A 20,814-nucleotide genomic window follows, 5' to 3' on the forward strand; every position below is an offset into this window, starting at 1 on the left:
ATGTTGCAAAAATGGCGCTTACACAATCAAGTAAGGATATAAGTTTTCATGATAGGAGAATTTTCATTACAAATTGAACCGAACTATCGGCAGCAATAATTATATGACATTTGTACAAACAGTGGATATAAGATAGAGTATCACCATAATTTCTTCCAAACGTGAATATTTTGCAAATATTACACACTAAGGAAGCGTGGTAATAACTTTGTACTTAAGTATAGATAGCAACTAATATAACTATTTAAAATATGAGATGCTTAGATCGTGAAATTTAGTTAATTATTTTAGCCGGTCAAACGAAATAGCCTCTTAAATGAGGTTTACGCACTGTAGGAAGAGAAAGAAGCTTCCGAATCATCTTGCTACAAGATAAACAAGTCTCACAGTTGAACTGAGTCAACAATTAAAAATTTGTAATATAATTAATATGCGGACAAAGTGAAAATTTGTTTCTCTTCAAAAAATGCTAACTTTATAACTTATTTAGTTATGGCATAATTTGCATACGTGTTTCAAATTTGAGTCGTCTTGTTACAAACTGCAATGTGATATGTTGTAAATAAAGCTGCTTTTATTTTTTTCACTCATTTAGATAAACCCTTAGTAATTTCAGTAATAACAATTTACGATCTAATTCGTGTGTTTAATGTTTCAACCGTCTGTCTGGCCATCGGTTTATTTTGTAGCAAGATGAATACGAAATTCAAAGTTGCAATATGATATGCTTGCAAATGAAAAAAATTGCATGCAATAATCACTTCGTGTATGAATTTTTCGTAGAAGCACAGGTGAAACACGAGTGGCCTAGCTTGAACGTGAAATGGACCTTTTCAGACAGCGTTTTAAAATTTCTAAGACGGCTCAGGAAAGACATTGTCGACAGTCGAGAAATCTACAAAGATCTCTAACATCGCCACCGGATTTAAACTTCAAAACAGACAATTTTTGAAACATATATATGCAGACATCGCAATAATTAGACTTTACTTATTTAAACCAGCTATATATTTAGCACAATGTCAGAAACCATGAAATATATTTACTGGGACACTCTGACTCTGCATAAATACAATCATTGTCGAAAAGTTTGTCCTGTCCATATATTCATAAATACCTAAATATCAATCACGTGACCAACATATATTGGCGTGGGTTTTGTGTGGTTTTCGCCGACCTCATAATTTGATTTTCAAACCATGTGCATGCAATATCGAAGAAGCCTATTTAGCCCCTGAAATTTTCGAAACAAGTTAAAAGAACATTTGGTTGAACACAATCGTGCACATTATTTGTAAACATTTCAATGAATTACACATGCACAATATATTCATGCGAACATGCATTCATCAGCCGCCTATATTTATTGCAGTAAGTACCTTCAGCGCGGGGCCCTGAATCGTGTAAAGCATCAAAGCTTTTCCTCAGGGCCCCAGGAAATTTTGGGGTTCCGGCTAAAATTCTCGTTATAGGGGCTAAAATCCGCAAAAAATCGCCATAGTAAGTTCATGTGACTTTTTTTTGGGACACCCTGTTTATGCATGTCTTAACAGTGGCGTAACTAGAACGATAATTTTGGGGAGGTGAATATTCACATGTCCAGTTTTCCCTAGAAATTTCTTTTCTCCCTAGAACTGATATAGGAATATTCACCTTACCAATTATCGCTCCAGTTACGTCCCTCTGTCTTACTAACTTTAATAACCTGTCTTAATTTGTTGATTTTTTTCACCCCTGAAAGCTTGCTGTTTAATTATCTAAACGAATAAAGTATAAATGAATAAGTTTTGTAAAAGCCGAAATGGCATATGTTAGTAATATTTATTTGAAAAACAAAACAATTGTGTCGCATATATTTAACAGGCGCAGATGAACATCACATTAACAAGTTTTTGATTTTGTCGTCAGACAGGCAGACCAAGTTACTTTAAGATAAAATATTTCCACTCACGGCAAACATGTCGCTTGTCCAACAAAAACAACCAGTGAATATGGAATTGATTATGCAACCAAAACGTTTGCTTCGCGCATTCGTCAAAGTCAGTCTTTCGTTGCTGATATTCCTGAATCTTCAAACGTTTGGTTATGGTTTTGATTTCTGCTTTCAAGGACCAAATGAAGGTGCGTATTGTAAAATATGTTTAATATTTCTTTCGCATTGCCAACAATACAGTTATATCCGTGAATGCAAATATTTCTTTAAAGCAACTGGCACAATACAAGTCGCTGCGTGGAAGCAAACCTTGCCCCTTAAGCTGCGCGAGTGGCCGAATTCATATTAGAGATGGGAAACTCATCTTAGACTGGAAATTTGACGTAAAAACCCGTCTAAATATGAATAGGAATGGATAGATTTACGTGTGATGGGTCGGGTAATGCTAAAAAGGGTATCGTAATTACGATAAAAAAATTTTGTTTGTTTTCCCTTAGCCTTGTTCCGTCCTCGACCGTGTTTATATTCAGAAACTCGTCTCATTTTCCGTCTTAATGCGAGTTTAAGAAGAGTCTCTCGTCCAGATGGGACCCCGTCCAAACGGCTAAATTCACATTAGAAAGAGTTTCCCATCTCCAAAATGAATTCGGCTAGTCTTCTCCTGGCTGAATTTGAAAGCAATAAAGAGACCATGGTACTTCATAAAGGAACTTTAAGGGGCTTTATTCAGGGATTGCGATATCAGAAAATCTTTATTTACGAGTATATACATGTTTCACTATTTCTGAACAAAATTCAAATATTCGTGTCACATTTATTAACTAAACTGCAATTTCATAATGACCTCTCACTTTGTTAATTTGATTCTACGTCTAGCTCTTCACTTGAGAAGCACACGGACTACATTAGCAAGACGCCTTCATAAATATTTAACCATGTTTTTATTACTTCCTCCTGTGCTATACCGCCTATACGACTACGGAAAGTTTCGATTAGAAAAATCAACAATTTTCGTTAGCATCATAATTCATAATGTACGTTTACCTTCTTTTTTTACTATTCGAAAGGTCGTCGTTTAAACAGCGAAGTGATAGAAAAAGTCCACGCAGGAACGGGAGTAGAATGCATTTACTTTTGTGCCCGTGATAACGAAGCGTGTAGATCTACTAATTTCAAAAAATGCTCCAACTCAGAAAAAAATTGTGAATTCCTTCAAGATATTGCTTCAGAGATGCCAGAAAAAGCTTTTCTTCGGCACAAAGATTTTGATTACTACGAATGACAAGTCCTAATAGGACTAGGGTAAGCAGGGGTATTCAGTTCTGCTCGACGGATTTCTATTGTAAGCCATTGCACTTACAAAGAAATTCGTAGGGCAGAACTGAATAAATGAATATCACACCCCCTCCCAATGATCGTTCTAGTTACGCCACTAAGGGTAAGTACATGCAATTTCGGTGGTTGAAGCATTACAAATGCTCTCTGATTTACAAAAAATTTAGAGATCTAGAACAGAACGATAAACGGTCGAGAGTCGACAAAAGTTTTAAATAAAAAAGAAATATTCGCGGTTCAATGGGTCGAAACGAATATATTCTTGTCATTTTTTGTAGGCTTTTCCACAATCTTGCAAAGAACTGTTTGCCAAGAATACGTAAGTTAAAAAGATAGATTATATATACTGGTGGATAAAAATCTATTGCAGTCAATGAATTTCAACCTTTATTACACATTTATTTAGAAATTTTTTATGTCTAGATCATTGCCCAATGGTGTCTACACCTTGCAGAAGAATCATTCCTCACCACCATATAAGGTATATTGTCACATGACAGATATCCCAGAATGTGGGGTTGGAGGCTGGACACTAGTGATGAAGCTTGATGGGACTAAGGTTAGATTGTAGTCATAAAGAGTGTAGTGCGTATTCACTTCTAATCAATCAATTTGTAACAATAGTTAAAGCTTTTAGTTTTAAACAACTTTCAACTTACAGATACATCTAACTATCATTCTTCTCTGTGGACAAACAAAGAGACATACGCAGCACAAGATGGTTTGGAAGAACTGACAGAGAAAGAAAGCAAGTTGGCTTCGTATTGGAATACTCCGTTCACAAAGATTTGTCTGGGTATGTCGTATAACGGAGACACAAAATGGATCAGCTTAAACTACACCGGAAGTTCGCTGTACAATGTGATCGCAGACGGCCAATTCAGGGCAACGACCGCTGGAAGAGCAGCATGGAAATCTCTGATCGAGGACTCGTCACTTCAGATAAACTGCAACAGGGAAGGGTTTAATAATATATGCCGACATTCAAGAATGCGAATTGGACTCGTAGCCAATAACGAAAAAAATTGTAACTCATGTGATTCATGGCTTGGCTTGGAGCAGAGGACTCCGGAAGTGGAAATTTGCCAAGGTCGGACCCGATAACGGTAATAAAAACTTGGCGACGTTTGGATACATTCTTGTTCAATAATAAACCAGTAAAAGAACGCTACCTTCTAGTCAAGTAAGGTTAACTTATGGGTTGTAAAAACGTGACAATTCTTGGACCGATTGTAGAAAATACTCCAGCATTTAGCTATATTGTAAATGTAACGAATTTGCATAAACGGTGACATTGCATACACATTTAAAAAACATTGTAGCCCGTCTATTCCAGTCTATGCCAAAAAAGTACATGCAGGTAATATAATATATGCACCCAGCACTTTAGACTGTGACTGATAATAGAAATTTTTATCGCATAATAATTAGGCCTATAAAGCATGCAGCTACTGTATCTGTGATATTAGAATATATATGTAGTGCTATGAAAATAAAACGCACAAAAGTAATTTTTCTGTCGCATTGTTACTAACGTTTACAATTATTATATGTGTATTTTCTTCTGAAGGTATTCTCCCGTCCCGGGTACAATGCCACAATACCAGGTCCAACAGTTTCAACAGTACAGTTTCTGTAATTTTAAAAAATATGATGATATTCTCCTAATATCATTTGCTAAACCAAAAAGCTATCAAAGTTCCTTTCGAAATAATGTTGCAAGGATGGCGCTTACACAATCAAGTAAGGATATAAGTTTTCATGATAGGAGAATTTTCATTACAAATTGAACCGAACTATCGGCAGCAATAATTATATGACATTTGTACAAACAGTGGATATAAGATAGAGTATCACCATAATTTCTTCCAAACGTGAATATTTTGCAAATATTACACACTAAGGAAGCGTGGTAATAACTTTGTACTTAAGTATAGATAGCAACTAATATAACTATTTAAAATATGAGATGCTTAGATCGTGAAATTTAGTTAATTATTTTAGCCGGTCAAACGAAATAGCCTCTTAAATGAGGTTTACGCACTGTAGGAAGAGAAAGAAGCTTCCGAATCATCTTGCTACAAGATAAACAAGTCTCACAGTTGAACTGAGTCAACAATTAAAAATTTGTAATATAATTAATATGCGGACAAAGTGAAAATTTGTTTCTCTTCAAAAAATGCTAACTTTATAACTTATTTAGTTATGGCATAATTTGCATACGTGTTTCAAATTTGAGTCGTCTTGTTACAAATTGCAATGTGATATGTTGTAAATAAAGCTGCTTTTATTTTTTTCACTCATTTAGATAAACCCTTAGTAATTTCAGTAATAACAATTTACGATCTAATTCGTGTGTTTAATGTTTCAACCGTCTGTCTGGCCATCGGTTTATTATTGTAGCAAGATGAATACGAAATTCAAAGTTGCAATATGATATGCTTGCAAATGAAAAAATTGCATGCAATAATCACTTCGTGTATGAATTTTTCGTAGAAGCACAGGTGAAACACGAGTGGCCTAGCTTGAACGTGAAATGGACCTTTTCAGACAGCGTTTTAAATTTCTAAGACGGCTCAGGAAAGACATTGTCGACAGTCGAGAAATCTACAAAGATCTCTAACATCGCCACCGGATTTAAACTTCAAAACAGACAATTTTTGAAACATATATATGCAGACATCGCAATAATTAGACTTTACTTATTTAAACCAGCTATATATTTAGCACAATGTCAGAAACCATGAAATATATTTACTGGGACACTCTGACTCTGCATAAATACAATCATTGTCGAAAAGTTTGTCCTGTCCATATATTCATAAATACCTAAATATCAATCACGTGACCAACATATATTGGCGTGGGTTTTGTGTGGTTTTCGCCGACCTCATAATTTGATTTTCAAACCATGTGCATGCAATATCGAAGAAGCCTATTTAGCCCCTGAAATTTTCGAAACAAGTTAAAAGAACATTTGGTTGAACACAATCGTGCACATTATTTGTAAACATTTCAATGAATTACACATGCACAATATATTCATGCGAACATGCATTCATCACGCCGCCTATATTTATTGCAGTAAGTACCTTCAGCGCGGGGCCCTGAATCGTGTAAAGCATCAAAGCTTTTCCTCAGGGCCCCAGGAAATTTTGGGGTTCCGGCTAAAATTCTCGTTATAGGGGCTAAAATCCGCAAAAAAATCGCCATAGTAAGTTCATGTGACTTTTTTTTGGGACACCCTGTTTATGCATGTCTTAACAGTGGCGTAACTAGAACGATAATTTTGGGGAGGTGAATATTCACATGTCCAGTTTTCCCTAGAAATTTCTTCTTCTCCCTAGAACTGAATATAGGAATATTCACCTTACCAATTATCGCTCCAGTTACGTCCCTCTGTCTTACTAACTTTAATAACCTGTCTTAATTTGTTGATTTTTTTCACCCCTGAAAGCTTGCTGTTTAATTATCTAAACGAATAAAGTATAAATGAATAAGTTTTGTAAAAGCCGAAATGGCATATGTTAGTAATATTTATTTGAAAAACAAAACAATTGTGTCGCATATATTTAACAGGCGCAGATGAAACATCACATTAACAAGTTTTTGATTTTGTCGTCAGACAGGCAGACCAAGTTACTTTAAGATAAAATATTTCCACTCACGGCAAACATGTCGCTTGTCCAACAAAAACAACCAGTGAATATGGAATTGATTATGCAACCAAAACGTTTGCTTCGCGCATTCGTCAAAGTCAGTCTTTCGTTGCTGATATTCCTGAATCTTCAAACGTTTGGTTATGGTTTTGATTTCTGCTTTCAAGGACCAAATGAAGGTGCGTATTGTAAAATATGTTTAATATTTCTTTCGCATTGCCAACAATACAGTTATATCCGTGAATGCAAATAATTTCTTTAAAGCAACTGGCACAATACAAGTCGCTGCGTGGAAGCAAACCTTGCCCCTTAAGCTGCGCGAGTGGCCGAATTCATATTAGAGATGGGAAACTCATCTTAGACTGGAAATTTGACGGTAAAAACCCGTCTAAATATGAATAGGAATGGATAGATTTATACGTGTGATGGGTCGGGTAATGCTAAAAAGGGTATCGTAATTATTACGATAAAAAAATTTTGTTTGTTTTCCCTTAGCCTTGTTCCGTCCTCGACCGTGTTTATATTTCAGAAACTCGTCTCATTTTCCGTCTTAATGCGAGTTTAAGAAGAGTCTCTCGTCCAGATGGGACCCCGTCCAAACGGCTAAATTCACATTAGAAAGAGTTTCCCATCTCCAAAATGAATTCGGCTAGTCTTCTCCTGGCTGAATTTGAAAGCAATAAAGAGACCATGGTACTTCATAAAGGAACTTTAAGGGGCTTTATTCAGGGATTGCGATATCAGAAAATCTTTATTTACGAGTATACATACATGTTTCACTATTTCTGAACAAAATTCAAATATTCGTGTCACATTTATTAACTAAACTGCAATTTCATAATGACCTCTCACTTTGTTAATTTGATTCTACGTCTAGCTCTTCACTTGAGAAGCACACGGACTACATTAGCAAGACGCCTTCATAAATATTTAACCATGTTTTTATTACTTCCTCCTGTGCTATACCGCCTATACGACTACGGAAAGTTTCGATTAGAAAAATCAACAATTTTCGTTAGCATCATAATTCATAATGTACGTTTACCTTCTTTTTTTACTATTCCAAAGGTCGTCGTTTAAACAGCGAAGTGATAGAAAAAGTCCAGGCAGGAACGGGAGTAGAATGCATTTACTTTTGTGCCCGTGATAACGAAGCGTGCAGATCTACTAATTTCAAAAAATGCTCAAACTCAGAAAAAAATTGTGAATTCCTTCAAGATATTGCTTCAGAGATGCCAGAAAAAGCTTTTCTTCGGCACAAAGATTTTGATTACTACGAGTTGACAAATCCTAATAGGACTAGGGTGAGCAGGGGTATTCAGTTCTGCTCGATGGATTTCTATTGTAAGCCATTGCACTTACAAAGAAATTCGTAGGCCAGAACTGGATAAATAAATATCCCCCCCCCCCAATGATCGTTCTAGTTACGCCACTAAGAGTAAGTACATGCAATTTGGTTGAAGCATTACAAATGTTTTCTGATTTACTAAATTAATTTAGAGATCTAGAACAGAACGATAAACGGTCGAAAGTTGACAAATCAGTTCTAAATAAAAAAGAAATATTCGTGGTTCAGTGGGTCGAAACGAATATATTCTTGTCGTTTTTTGCAGGCTTTTCCACAATCTTGCAAAGAACTTTTTGCCAAGAATATGTAAGTTAAAAAGATAAATATACTGGTGGATAAAAATCTATTGCAGTCAATGAGTTTCAACCTTTATTACACATTTACTTAGAAAATTTTTTATAACCATGTCTAGATCATTGCCCAATGGTGTCTACACCTTGCAGAAGAATCATTCCTCACCACCATATAAGGTATATTGTCACATGACAGATATCCCAGGATGTGGGGTTGGAGGCTGGACACTAGTGATGAAGCTTAATGGGACTAAGGTTAGATTGTAGTCATGAAGAGTATAGTGCGTATTAACTTCTGATCAATCAATTTGTAATAATAATTAAAACTTTTAGTTTTCAACAACTTTTACTTTTACAGAATACATTTATCTATGGTTCCTTCCTGTGGACAAACAAAGAGACATACGCAGTACAAGATGGTCTGCATGGAAGGATTGACAGAGAGAGAAAGCAAGTTGGCTTCGTATTGGAATACTCCGTTCACAAAGATTTGCCTGGGTATGACGTCTAACAGAGACAGAAAATGGATGACCCTCAACTACACCGCAACATCGCTGTACAGTGTGATCGCAGACGGACAATTCAGGGCAACGAGCGCTGGTAGAGCAGCATGGAAATCTCTGATCGAGGACTCGTCACTTCAGATAAACTGCAACAGGGAAGGGTTTAATAATATATGCCGACATTCAAGAATGCGAATTGGACTCGTAGCCAATAACGAAAAAAATTGTAACTCATGTGATTCATGGCTTGGCTATGCAGCAGAGGACTCTGGAAGTGGAAATTTTGCCACGCCCGGATCCGATAACGGCCGTAAAAACTTGGCGACGTTTGGATACATTCTTGTTCAATAATAAACCAGTAAAATAGAACGTTACCTTCTAATCAAGATTAAGTTAACTTATGGGTTGTAAAAACGTGACAATTCCTTGAATAGTTTGTGCGTGTGTAGGTTATAGTGGACTGCGTAAACGGTGACATTGCATACACATTTAAAAAAAAATTGTAGCACGTCTATTCCAGTCTATGCCAAAAAAGTACATGCAGGTAATATAATATATGCACCCAGCACCTTAGATTATGACTGATAATAAAAATTTTTATCAGCATAATTTTTAGGCCTATAAAGCATGCAGCTACTGTGTCTGTGATATTAGAATATATATGTAGTGCTATGAAAATAAAACGCACAAAAGTCATTTTTCTGTCGGATTGTTACCAACGTTTACAATTATTATATGTGTATTTTCCTCTGAAGGTATTCTCCCGCCCCGGGTACAACGCCACAATACCAGGTCCAACAGTAAATACAGTTTCTGTAAAAATCAAAAAGCTATCGAAACAATGTTGCAAAAGCGGCGTTTACGCAATGGAATAAGATATATAAGTATTTATGATAGGTTCATTTTCAATACAAATTGACCAAACTATCGGAGACGTTTTCAGCTTGTATGCAAATTAATCCATTTCGAGTAACATGGCCTGAAGCGGAAGTTTTATTGGCTATTCCTTGGTCACAAAATTTGAGATGAATTGATTTGCATGCAAGCTGAAAAGGTCTAGTATATATTCTTTCGTTTTTCGTAAAGATAACAACCCAAATTTAAAATATAGGTTGGGAAAATCGTGAAATTTGAAATTACTTCAACCACTTATATCAAACGAAAAAACTTTTGAAGCGTTTTCCATCAGTAGCGTTCCATAGTAAGCACAGCTAAACTCGAGTGCCTTGAATGTAACAAGATCGTTTATCAGGCAGCAGTGTTATTTTCTAACGCAAATTGAAGGAGAAAGAAGCTTGTCATTCATCTTACTATATACAAGATAAACTAGTTCCACAGCATTTGAACTCTTAAGTCAGAAACTAAATGTTTCAAGTTGTTCCGACAAAGTTCAGATTTGATTTTAATTTTTTAAACCACGTTTTTGAGAAAACGGCCTCTTGAAAGATTGTTTATTGACATATTCGAACGAACCGCTAGTAAATTACCAAGAATTTACATGGCCTAATCAGTCGTGTGTTTGCAGTTTGAGCGGACTTATCATAAGTTATATAATGTGATATGTTGTAAACGAAGGCACGTTGCAACAATTAATTCAGGATGTATGACAAACTATATTAGGCACAGTCGAGACTCGGACGGGTCGATTTTCAGCTAGCGTTGTTAATTTAAAGAACAAATCAAAAATTATTTTGTTGGTCGACTCATCTAAGAAACTTGTCAATCATGTTAATACAAGAAAATCAAGTTCCACAGCATTTAAACAAAACTTCCGCTTAATAAAGATATAGAAACTGAATCATTGAAATATATATGTATACATGCATGATATGCTGATAAAATGCAAGTTTGATTTTAAGTATTTCCAAGGGGTCTCCATCATAATCAGTCTTTTAGATAAACCGTTTGTAGTTTACAAAAAATTTTCCGTGTAATTCATGTGTTTAAAGTTTGAACTGTCTGTCTTCCCATCTGTGTATTTTAAACAGTATTTAAATATGCATGATAAATACAAATTCAAAGTTTCGAATTCAATGTGATAAATTTGTAAATGAAAAAATGCTTGAAACTAACAGGATCGTTTATCACACAGCGTCGCGTTAATTTGCAACACAACTTATGACGGAGAAAGAAGCTTGCCAATTATCTCACTACAAAATAAACTAGTTTCACAGCATTTAAAATATAATATGGCAACAAAGGGCAAATTTCGATTTTAATTATTTAAACCACGTATTAACAAAATTGCCTCTGAAAAGAGTGTCCACGCCGTAAGTAAATTAACAACAATTTATAGCGTAAATCGTGTTCGAAGTTTGAGTGAGCTGCCTCGTCATAAGTTACAACGTGATAAACCGTTGTATAGTAAAGTGTTTGAAGTTTGAGCTGTCATGTCAACAATACAGTAACTTAAGGTTACAGCGCTTTATTTCCTAAGAATTTACAATCTAATTCGTGTCTTGCCATCGGTGTATTATTCTACCAAGATAAATATAAAATTGAAGCTTACAATGTGATATGCTTGTAAATAAAAAAAATTGCATGCAACAATGACAGTATTTAGTTAAAATAAACCGCCGTTTTTGCAAAGATACAAACAAAATATTTTACACATGAACGCAGACATCCTGATAATTTGATTTTAACTTATTTAAACCACCTATAGTTAACCCAATTGTCGCCCACCATCAAATATATTCAGAGTATACGAATTGAAAAATTTTGTCAATTTTCTCACTAAATGATAAACTATAGTATAACACAAGCGTGTACCTAGCCAAAATGACAAATAAATATAGTTATTCAGCAGAGAAACCGGAGTAAACTTTCTTTTAGTCACCGCAGTTAAGACCTAAATATGTAAAAATACAGAATGCAGAATGAACGTATAAATATAAAAAATATACTAAATTTGTCTACTTCGTGCAGCAAATTCCACATTTTACAAAATTTTGCGTCTAGACTTTGCAATTATACTAATCTTTGTACGCACTTTTTAGTTTTTCTCCTTGTCCTCAGATCTAAAGTTAAACTATATACCACATAAGGTCCATTAACATTGTGTAAATTTATTTTATTATTTTTTATTTTTAGCAACACTTAGATTTAGCCTATCCCTTAAATGAAAAGCCACTTAATAGTTTGTTTGGATGAACCGCTAATTGTTCGACTGTAGATAAACTATCCTTTTTATGACTGTGCGTTCAAAACGGTCAATCTGCCTTGCAATGAGTGTCCTTTCAAGAACTTCTCTGCTGTTTCTGGTTCTTGTCATGGGCGAATGCACAGAGGAAGCTGTTTTTCGAAAAAATAAGCAAAAATACTTTGCGAATCATGTCATTGAAACAAAACAAGCAAAGTCCGAGTTTGAATGTGGTTTGTTTTGCGCTCGTCATGGATCATGTGCGTCAGCCAACTTCAAAACTTCTGGTGAAGATAAAGGTCGATGTGAACTCAACGAAAGGACAATGGAGGCAACAACCGACGGTGACGAGAAGACAAACGATGAATTCAATCATCTTGTGATCATAAAACCAGTAAGCATTAACATGACGACGGACATGCACGGTATAGAATAGATTAGTTTCTCATGTAAAGATTATAACTCGATGAAACAAGTAAATGTATAGAGTGTTTCTTACCGATAAATGCTGGAAATTTCATTCCACAAAGAAAGAACGGAGTATTTCGGCCATTCAATACCCTGACAGCTAAAGCAAAATTAATGTCGTCATCCAATTATCGTAGCTTTTGCTTCCAAACTGCATTTTAAAACACTGCTATTCTTCATTTTGAATTACCGAAATAAAATAAGCAAAGGGTAAAATACAGTAATTCCAACTGACAGTAAAATTTAAATTCGGCTCTTTTTCATGCGAATTACTACATTATACAGGCCTGGACGGGAGAAAGAGAATCGGATTTTGGAAAAAAATACTTGAACTTTGGAAGATCCCATTAACTAAATGCTTTTATTTGGCAGCCGTACGCCTAAGATAGAAATGAAGTTAATTAAATGATGATGAGCTATAGATTAACCCGCATAACCGATGAATTATTACCTATAGAATTTAAATAAATTAAATTGAGTGATAAAACACATCTTCAGACCCGGCTTACACAGTCAACGTTCATCGATATGTAAATCGCGTCTTTTAAAACGAATGTTCCCTTGAAAATTTATCAGGTAATTTAAGGCTGTTTCATTCATTTCATTCGCTTTGTAGGCGGGCGAAGCAGCCTCTGAAAATCTTCTCATGCGGGCGTGACGGGCTTTAAAAACAGAGCGCGCTTCGCAAGAGGACGTAAGGGAAAACGGACTTTAAGCTTTGATATTATGTTTTTATTATATTACGTATAACTCTTATAACTTAAGCTTGGTTCTAATATGTCACCGTCAGTCAGCGACGTATTGTTTGTGGCCTATGAGCAAGAAATTTTATTAAAAATAACTAAGCACTTCCTTCATCAACGACTACCGACAATAGCACCAATATCGAGATAGCTAATTGCAAAATGACGGATATGAATTTTAGTTTCACCGCAAACGTCTTAAAGTGTCCATTGACACCGTCTTAAGCCGGTTTTCAACTATATATCGATCACTTTCGTGTGAAGCGACATTTTACTTTTATTTCACCCTTTAGAGCTCTCAGCTGCAACCATCTGGAGCAAATTGTTTAAATGCAAAAAAAAATAAATTTGCTCCACGCTTTAGAGACGGCAAATTGTAGCACCGTCCCAAAAAATTATTTTACGATATTCGCCACTGTTGCTTTTATGGGTCCATGTGAAGAATTTATTTTCGTCGCTTTTAGGTTGGGTTAAAGCAGGAAAATAATATTTTTCCAGGTAATTAAAATTTTTGAAGTTATGCCGACCAAAATGAAAACAACCTCATCCTATATTGTATATTTATGTTTTTAGATGAACAACAAAACGCTTTTCCTCAATCTTGCACGGAATTGCTTGCCAGGAATACGTAAGTTAAAAAGATATACCGGTAGACGAAGGTCTAATACAGTCAATGAATTTCAATTCCTTTATTCCAGCAGAATTCTTACAACCATATATCTATCATATGGTCATATCCTTGTAATTTTGCACGGTGATATCACAATATAAATAAATTAGCTTCTAGGCACACCACGTAAGTATTTAATATCAGTTGCCTATCTAGATCATTGCCCAATGGTGTCTACACGTTGCAGAAGAATCAATGCTCGCCACCATATAAGGTATATTGTCACATGACAGATATCCCAGGATGTGGGGTTGGAGGTTGGACGCTAGTGATGAAACTTGATGGGACAAAGGTGAGATTGTAGTCACGAAGAGTAAAGTGCGTATTCACTTCTAATCAGTCAATCTGTAATGAAGTGATTTCAATTTTACAGAACACGTTTATCTATGGTTCTTCTCTGTGGACAAACAAAGAGACATACGCAGCACAAGATGGTCTGGAAGGATTGACAGAGAAAGAAAGCAAGTTGGCTTCGTATTGGAATACTCCGTTCACAAAGATTTGCCTGGGTATGTCGCATAAGAAAGCCACAAAATGGATGACCCTCGACGACACCGCAAGTTCACTGTATAGTGTGATTGCGGACGGCCAATTTAGGGCAACGACCGCTGGTAGAGCAGCATGGAAATCTCTGATCGCCGGTTCGTCACTTCAGAAAAACTGCAACAGGGAAGGGTTTAATGCCGTTTTCAGAATACGAATTGGATTCCAAGCCAATAACGAGGAAGATTGTAATTCGTGTGATTCTTGGATTGGCTATGGAGCTGAAAGGACTTGTGGAAATGTTGCTATGTACCTAGCCGATAACGGTGATAAAAATTTGGCGACGTTTGGATACATACTTGTTCAATAATTAATAAAATAGAAATAAAATAGCACACCACATTCTAGTCAATATTAAGATAACTTAATGGGTTGAAAAAACCTGACGATTTCTTGCATAGTTTCTACGCGAATATGTTGAGTTTTTATGTATTCAAAATAACGAGTTAGCATAAACGGTGACCTTACAGAGACATTATAATATTGTAGCATGTCAATTCTAAAGGCCTTCCAAAAATATCATAACAAATAAGGCTTTGATTGTTAATACAGGTAATATTATAATATACACACCCAGCACCTTCTACCATACTGATAATATAAATTTATGTCAGCATAATAATTACGCCTGTATAATGGCCTATAAATACTATATATCAGTGTCATTAGAATATGTAGTTCTATGAAAATAAAATGCACAAAAGTAATTTTTTAAGTCTCTTTCGAAATAACGTGGCAAAAAGTGGCGCTTACGCAGTGAAATAAATATATAAGCACGCATGACAGGTGTATTTTCAATACCAATTGACCCGAACTATCGCAGTCAATGATTATATGTCATGTGTACAACCAGAGAATATATTATTTACACTCAAAGGAAGCCTGGTCGTATAACTATATCGTTTTTAGTAAAGATAGCAACTAAAATTCAAAATGCAAGATGCCGACATTGTGAAATTTATATTTTAATTACTTCAACCACTTAGGTCAAACGAAATAAATTTTTGAAGGGGTTTCCATTCGTTAACTTTTTTAGATATATACTATTCGTAAATTACTAACAATTTACGGCCTATTTCATGTATTGAGCTTTCAAGGTCAACCGTCCGTATTCCCACGTAATGTAGTGTATACATTCAAATTTAAAAGTTAAAATGTGATGTGTTGTAAATAGAAACAGGCGGCAGTGTTAATTTCTAACACAAATTGAACGAGAAAGACGTTTGTCAATCATCTTACTATACAAGATAAACTACTTCCACAGCATTTGAACTAAGTCAGCAACTAAATGTTTAAAATATTATGTTCCGACAAAGTTCAAATTTGATTTTAATTATTTAAACCACGTATTAAGAAAATGGCTAACTTATCATAAGTTATATAATGTGATATGTTGTAAACGAAGGAACTATATTAGGCACAGTTGAAACTCGGGAGGGGTCGATTGTTGATTAAAATGCAATGCCTAAATCGATAATGCAACATGGTGGGCATAAAATACATCTCTTAATACCCCAGAAGTCATTTGAATAAACAGGGAGGGATTTTGTTTTAAAATAATCGGCATGATTTGTTTACATTTTCAGGCAAAGCCAATCAGGGGCAGGTTGTATGAAAGCCGGATAGCGCTATCCACCAGAGGATAGTGATTTTTCCAACCGTTCTAAAAATGCTCAAAAAGCGATAGAATTTCATCTTTGGAAGCAACAAATATTAAAGAAGATCCTCGATTTGAAATATGAAGATTTGATAAAGGTAATAGCAAACTACGGGCGATTTTAAAGCGATTGAAAAAAACAATATCCGTTGGGTAGTGCTATCCGGCTTTCATATAACCGGCCACTCAATGCCTAAACTTTAAATACTTCGTGTAAAATGGTAAATAATGTACCTTTTTACCGGAAGTAGACCAGATGACTTTTGCATTCTGATTGGGTTACTGAAAATGTAAACAAACTTGCTGATTGGTCTAAAACGAGATGCTCCTTGTTATTAGAATATGTGACTTTTACGATACGTAATCGATAAAGCGTCTTTCTTCAAGATGGCGTCGCTGTTGGTGAAAATTTAAATTTGCTGACGATTTGATAAAGTTCGACCGTACACCGTTAACAAAGAGGAGAAATTACAGCAATTAAGAATATCAACATCTGCCTCAACGTATGTCTCAATGGACCTTTTCGGTAACTACGCCACAATATTATCGTTTTCAATTTCGAACCACCTTAAATGAGATGGATTTCAAGTTTTACTCACACGAGCTATGTAGAAAGATGCAAAACATCTTTCTTCAACACATGCATGAAAAAGTATTTTTCATTTTCACAAAAAAGTATGGAAATACGACATTACGCGAGAACAAGGCTCGCGGTCTTGGCCCCTCAGCCTCGTTCTCGTGTTATGGCTTATTTCCACATTTATTGGTCAAAATAAAAAATCTTTTTCATGCAAGTGTTGAAAAGGATGTTTTGCATCTTTGCACGTGGCTCGTGAGAGTAAAACTTGAAATCCATTTCATTTAAGGTGGTTCCAAATTTAAAACGTTGGGACGTTAAAATATTGTGACGTAATTATCGAAAAGGTCCATTTAAATCAAAATGACTCTAACCTGTATCAGATGTGCAGAATGTCCACTAATGACGGATCTGAAAGGCTTTTATCGCGCACGCGCAATCCCAGATTCCCTCGCTCAGCTGATAATGCTTCTAAGCTTCTCTGACGTCTTAACTTTCTCTTCCACTCAAAAACGACATCAGTTGCCCTCACGTTGCCTTCATGCTGTCGAGAAGGTGGGTTTAGACCCTGTAAAGATAAATGTAATTGTTTTATAGGTGCTGTGTATTTTAAATGTGATTGGTTTATTCGTAGTCACACGACTTTAAATAAATGCAATGTTTCCCGCCAGGGAAACAAGTGAAAAATTGTTGCCCGCTTCTTGTAATAACAAAGTAAAGTGTTTTTTTAATGAAATTGTTGTGTAACTTGTATGTTTTTGTTCCTATATAACAAAACACTTAATATACACTACCTCGGGAAATAGTCAGTTTTGTTTTTCCTCGAGTCTCAATGTTTCTCTCGAGTTCGTCTCGGGAAACATTCAGACAATTGGGATAACAAATTCATTATTTCCCTCGGGAGCATACATTAAGTGTATAATATTTTATGTTTTCGCATTCCGACACAAAATCCAGAGCTTAAAGATGTCTGCTCTTCTCAAATGTTCTGCTGATATATTAATTGAAGCTTTGTCTTGTGTTTGCGATTTTAATTCATCAGCATCAGCCATATTGAATTTCTTTAGTGAATCGAATTCTAGACACTATATTCTTATCTTCATGTAACAACTTTCATGTTTTCGCAAACTTTCACGTGTTTGAAAAAAACAACACTTCCTAGTATATTCCTGCGACCACAAATTATTACGTTTTTTTCAAAATAAAGTACATGTATATACAGACAGGATGGTAAGAAACAGTAGCGTAGCCAGCCTGTCGATTTGTCCCGCTATGCTAATATTTTCGTGTTTACTGACTGTGAAAACAATAGATTTCTAAAGACATGAATAATTATAATAACTCGAAATTTACATAGCGGGACAAAATCGTCAGGCTGGCTACGCCACTGGTAAGAAATCTGATGTCTATTCATTTATAAATTTGCTGCCAACTTATACCTGATCAAATCAGACAATTCCCTTGTGTCCAACAAGCCGCTGTTGCGGACAGTTGTTTTACCTCTCGGCACGATTAGAATGCATTTAGGTCCCAAAGTGAACAAGATTTAGTTCATTCTGTGAAATTACAGCAGCTATGCGGCAAATTTGCATATGAATTCAGCATATTTTTACTTATCTTGTAGACTACTAGCATGGCATACCTTAACAGTGGCTCCTTCGATCACTCTCAATGTGCAAACAACCGCGTCCATCAGATTCTGAGAGTTTCGAACGAGAATATTGTCCGCCTATAAAAGTATTGGCAAATTATCCTGTTATTTCTTTATGCAGAAGGCGAAAGTTGACAAGAAAACTTTTCCGTCATCTTTGAAGGACAATGTCATGCTGCTTTCAATATTTTGTTCGTTCTAACACGAACAATTGCGAAACACTTCTCTAGCTAATTGAAGAAGGTAGAAATGCATGGCGAGGTTTTGATAAAACAGCAGCAGTATATCAATTCTGCTTGGTAGGCATGAGTTAAAATTATCATTTTGGAGTGGTTTCACTGCTTAATCACCCTTGGGGGAGAAAACGTCTCCCTCGGAGAAACCTGCCTTTCTACAGCATATTTCAAAATCAAACTTATGGTCCCTTTTGTATGAATTGTATCAGTATAACATGAAGTACAATATCACAAGTTCTTACAGATTTATCTTGAGGCGTTGCAGATTTAACAGATGATATAATTTTGAGCATTGAACATCGCCCCCCAGGATTATTGTATCAGTACAACATGAAGTACTATATCACAAGTACTTACAGATTTATCTTGAGGCGTTGCAGATTTAACAGATGATATAATGCTAAGTTGAGTGCCCAAGGTTGGAATAGATTCCGCAGAACGAAGAATTTCTTGAGCACTTCTAAAAAATAGTCAGTATAAGACAAAACTTAATCCCACGGTGAAAAGAAATATGGTAACCGGTCCATTATAGCTATATAGCATACAAATATAGCTGGTTATATTTCTTAACTATTGACCTCGCATGATAATTTATATATATCGGCTGACCTTTCATCGTAAAAATTCTGCATTTGGCATGAAGTTCGCAAGGAACTTCCGAACGAAAGTGCGAACTTCGAGACGAATTCAGAATTTCGTAAATTTGATTTACATGCAACATGGCGACGAGTTATCTCAGTGGATGTGAAGGGAAATTTAGATGAAGAAGCTAATTCAAAAGCATTCCAAACGTTAAAAACGATCGTTTCTCAACACCCTTCCAATCGAATGTTTTGCGATAAATATACTCTATTATGCTCAAGGGCTTTTTGGATTTCTACAGCATAGGTACTTGGCTTCATCCGTTTTGTATACGTTATGTACACGTAATAACAACATCCATTCGCGAGCTTCGTTTTTTCGGTTTCAGGTTGCCTTTATCCGGGATAAATTTTTCTACAATATTATGAATTGTACGTAACGGTAGCTTAAAACCCTGTCGCAATTTCAATTAGTTGTCTAAAGGCGGATTTCCACTTATAGCGAAATCGTTCGCTAGCGAAATATTTGCATATTTTCTTTTGAATTTTAACAGCATAAATAAATTAGTGCGACTTGACTGTTCTGAATTCAAAAGAAAACATGCAGATATTTCGCTAGCGAACGATTTCGCTGTAAGTGGAAATCCGCCTTTAGACTTCCTTAGTGCCATAATTCTACAGACACGTCATTGTTTTCAGAAAAGGTTACGCATGATTTTATTCTTACTGAATCCCAATTACACGCATATGATCAAGGGATGTATTGAATTGAATTTCATTTTGAATTTCGTGAATTCGTTTCGACGTTCGGAAGTTCGTTGCTAAGTTCGCCCAACATACCAAATATGGAATGTATTCCGGAAGTTCCGAAGGAACTTTACGATGAAAGGAATTTTACGATGAAAGGCCACCTGAAATTACCTGTAATAGTTCGAATCAACTTACCTTGCATCTGTACAGTGTTCAGCAATAATGGTAGCAAACTCCCAAATCACTTGACAATCATCAGCAATGTTCTTTGACATTTCTATCATTGCTGAATTATCCTAGTGTGATTAAAAGCAGTAGCTATTCTAAATGAACTATATGGACGTGAATGCATGAGTATACAGCTTCGAATTAAGCGTCTAGTGACAGCCTTGGATACAAACGTCGAGATAAGTGGAATATTCCTAATCTTTATGATTCTTCTTGCCATCTCGTTTCGTTTGCACTGAGACGTTTGAAAGCTTTACATATAATATTCCGTTTGTCTATTCCTTCCTTCTTACCTTCAGTCTGCTTCGTTTTTTTGCCATTTCGGCCATGGTAAACATGTGATGGGACAGCGATTTTGCCACACGAACGAAGTCGTTGTTCTCGTCTTCCCACTTATCAGCTTCGTCACGTAACTGCGCTGCTGCTCTCTGCAAGAAGTGACCAGTTTGTCTCAGGTTCGGCCGAACAAATCGGCAAATTTGTTTACGTTTCTGGGA

At 35.7% G+C, this 20,814-nt stretch overlaps 2 protein-coding genes across 4 annotated transcripts in view; one reads left to right on the forward strand and one right to left on the reverse strand.

Moving 5' to 3' along the window:
* Positions 1–4,822: 4,822 nt before the first annotated feature.
* The window catches only part of LOC114537222, a 35,618-nt gene continuing 19,626 nt past the window's right edge, over positions 4,823–20,814 (reverse strand). For 2 of the 3 annotated variants that reach the window (XM_028558359.1, XM_028558357.1), the window contains exons 26-30: positions 20,611–20,745; positions 20,285–20,385; positions 19,116–19,218; positions 18,514–18,600; positions 17,162–17,439 (exon numbers count right to left, since the gene is read on the reverse strand). In XM_028558359.1, coding sequence (XP_028414160.1) covers positions 17,251–17,439; positions 18,514–18,600; positions 19,116–19,218; positions 20,285–20,385; positions 20,611–20,745 — 615 coding nt within the window. In that variant the 3' untranslated portion in view covers positions 17,162–17,250. Of the gene's footprint in view, positions 4,902–17,161; positions 17,440–18,513; positions 18,601–19,115; positions 19,219–20,284; positions 20,386–20,610; positions 20,746–20,814 lie in introns of those variants that run through there. The other variant, XM_028558358.1, reaches the window with a different exon arrangement.
* LOC114537247 (uncharacterized skeletal organic matrix protein 5-like) lies at positions 12,344–15,027 on the forward strand. Its single transcript, XM_028558384.1, has 4 exons — positions 12,344–12,638; positions 13,998–14,052; positions 14,239–14,386; positions 14,468–15,027. The coding sequence occupies exons 1-4, from the start codon at positions 12,344–12,346 to the stop codon at positions 14,945–14,947; spliced, it is 978 nt and encodes a 325-aa protein (XP_028414185.1). The 3' UTR covers positions 14,948–15,027.

Source organism: Dendronephthya gigantea, unplaced genomic scaffold, assembly GCF_004324835.1.
Source record: "Dendronephthya gigantea isolate DGI-Jeju-01 unplaced genomic scaffold, DenGig_1.0 000154F, whole genome shotgun sequence".
In the NCBI taxonomy this organism is placed as follows: Eukaryota; Metazoa; Cnidaria; class Anthozoa; order Malacalcyonacea; family Nephtheidae; genus Dendronephthya; species Dendronephthya gigantea.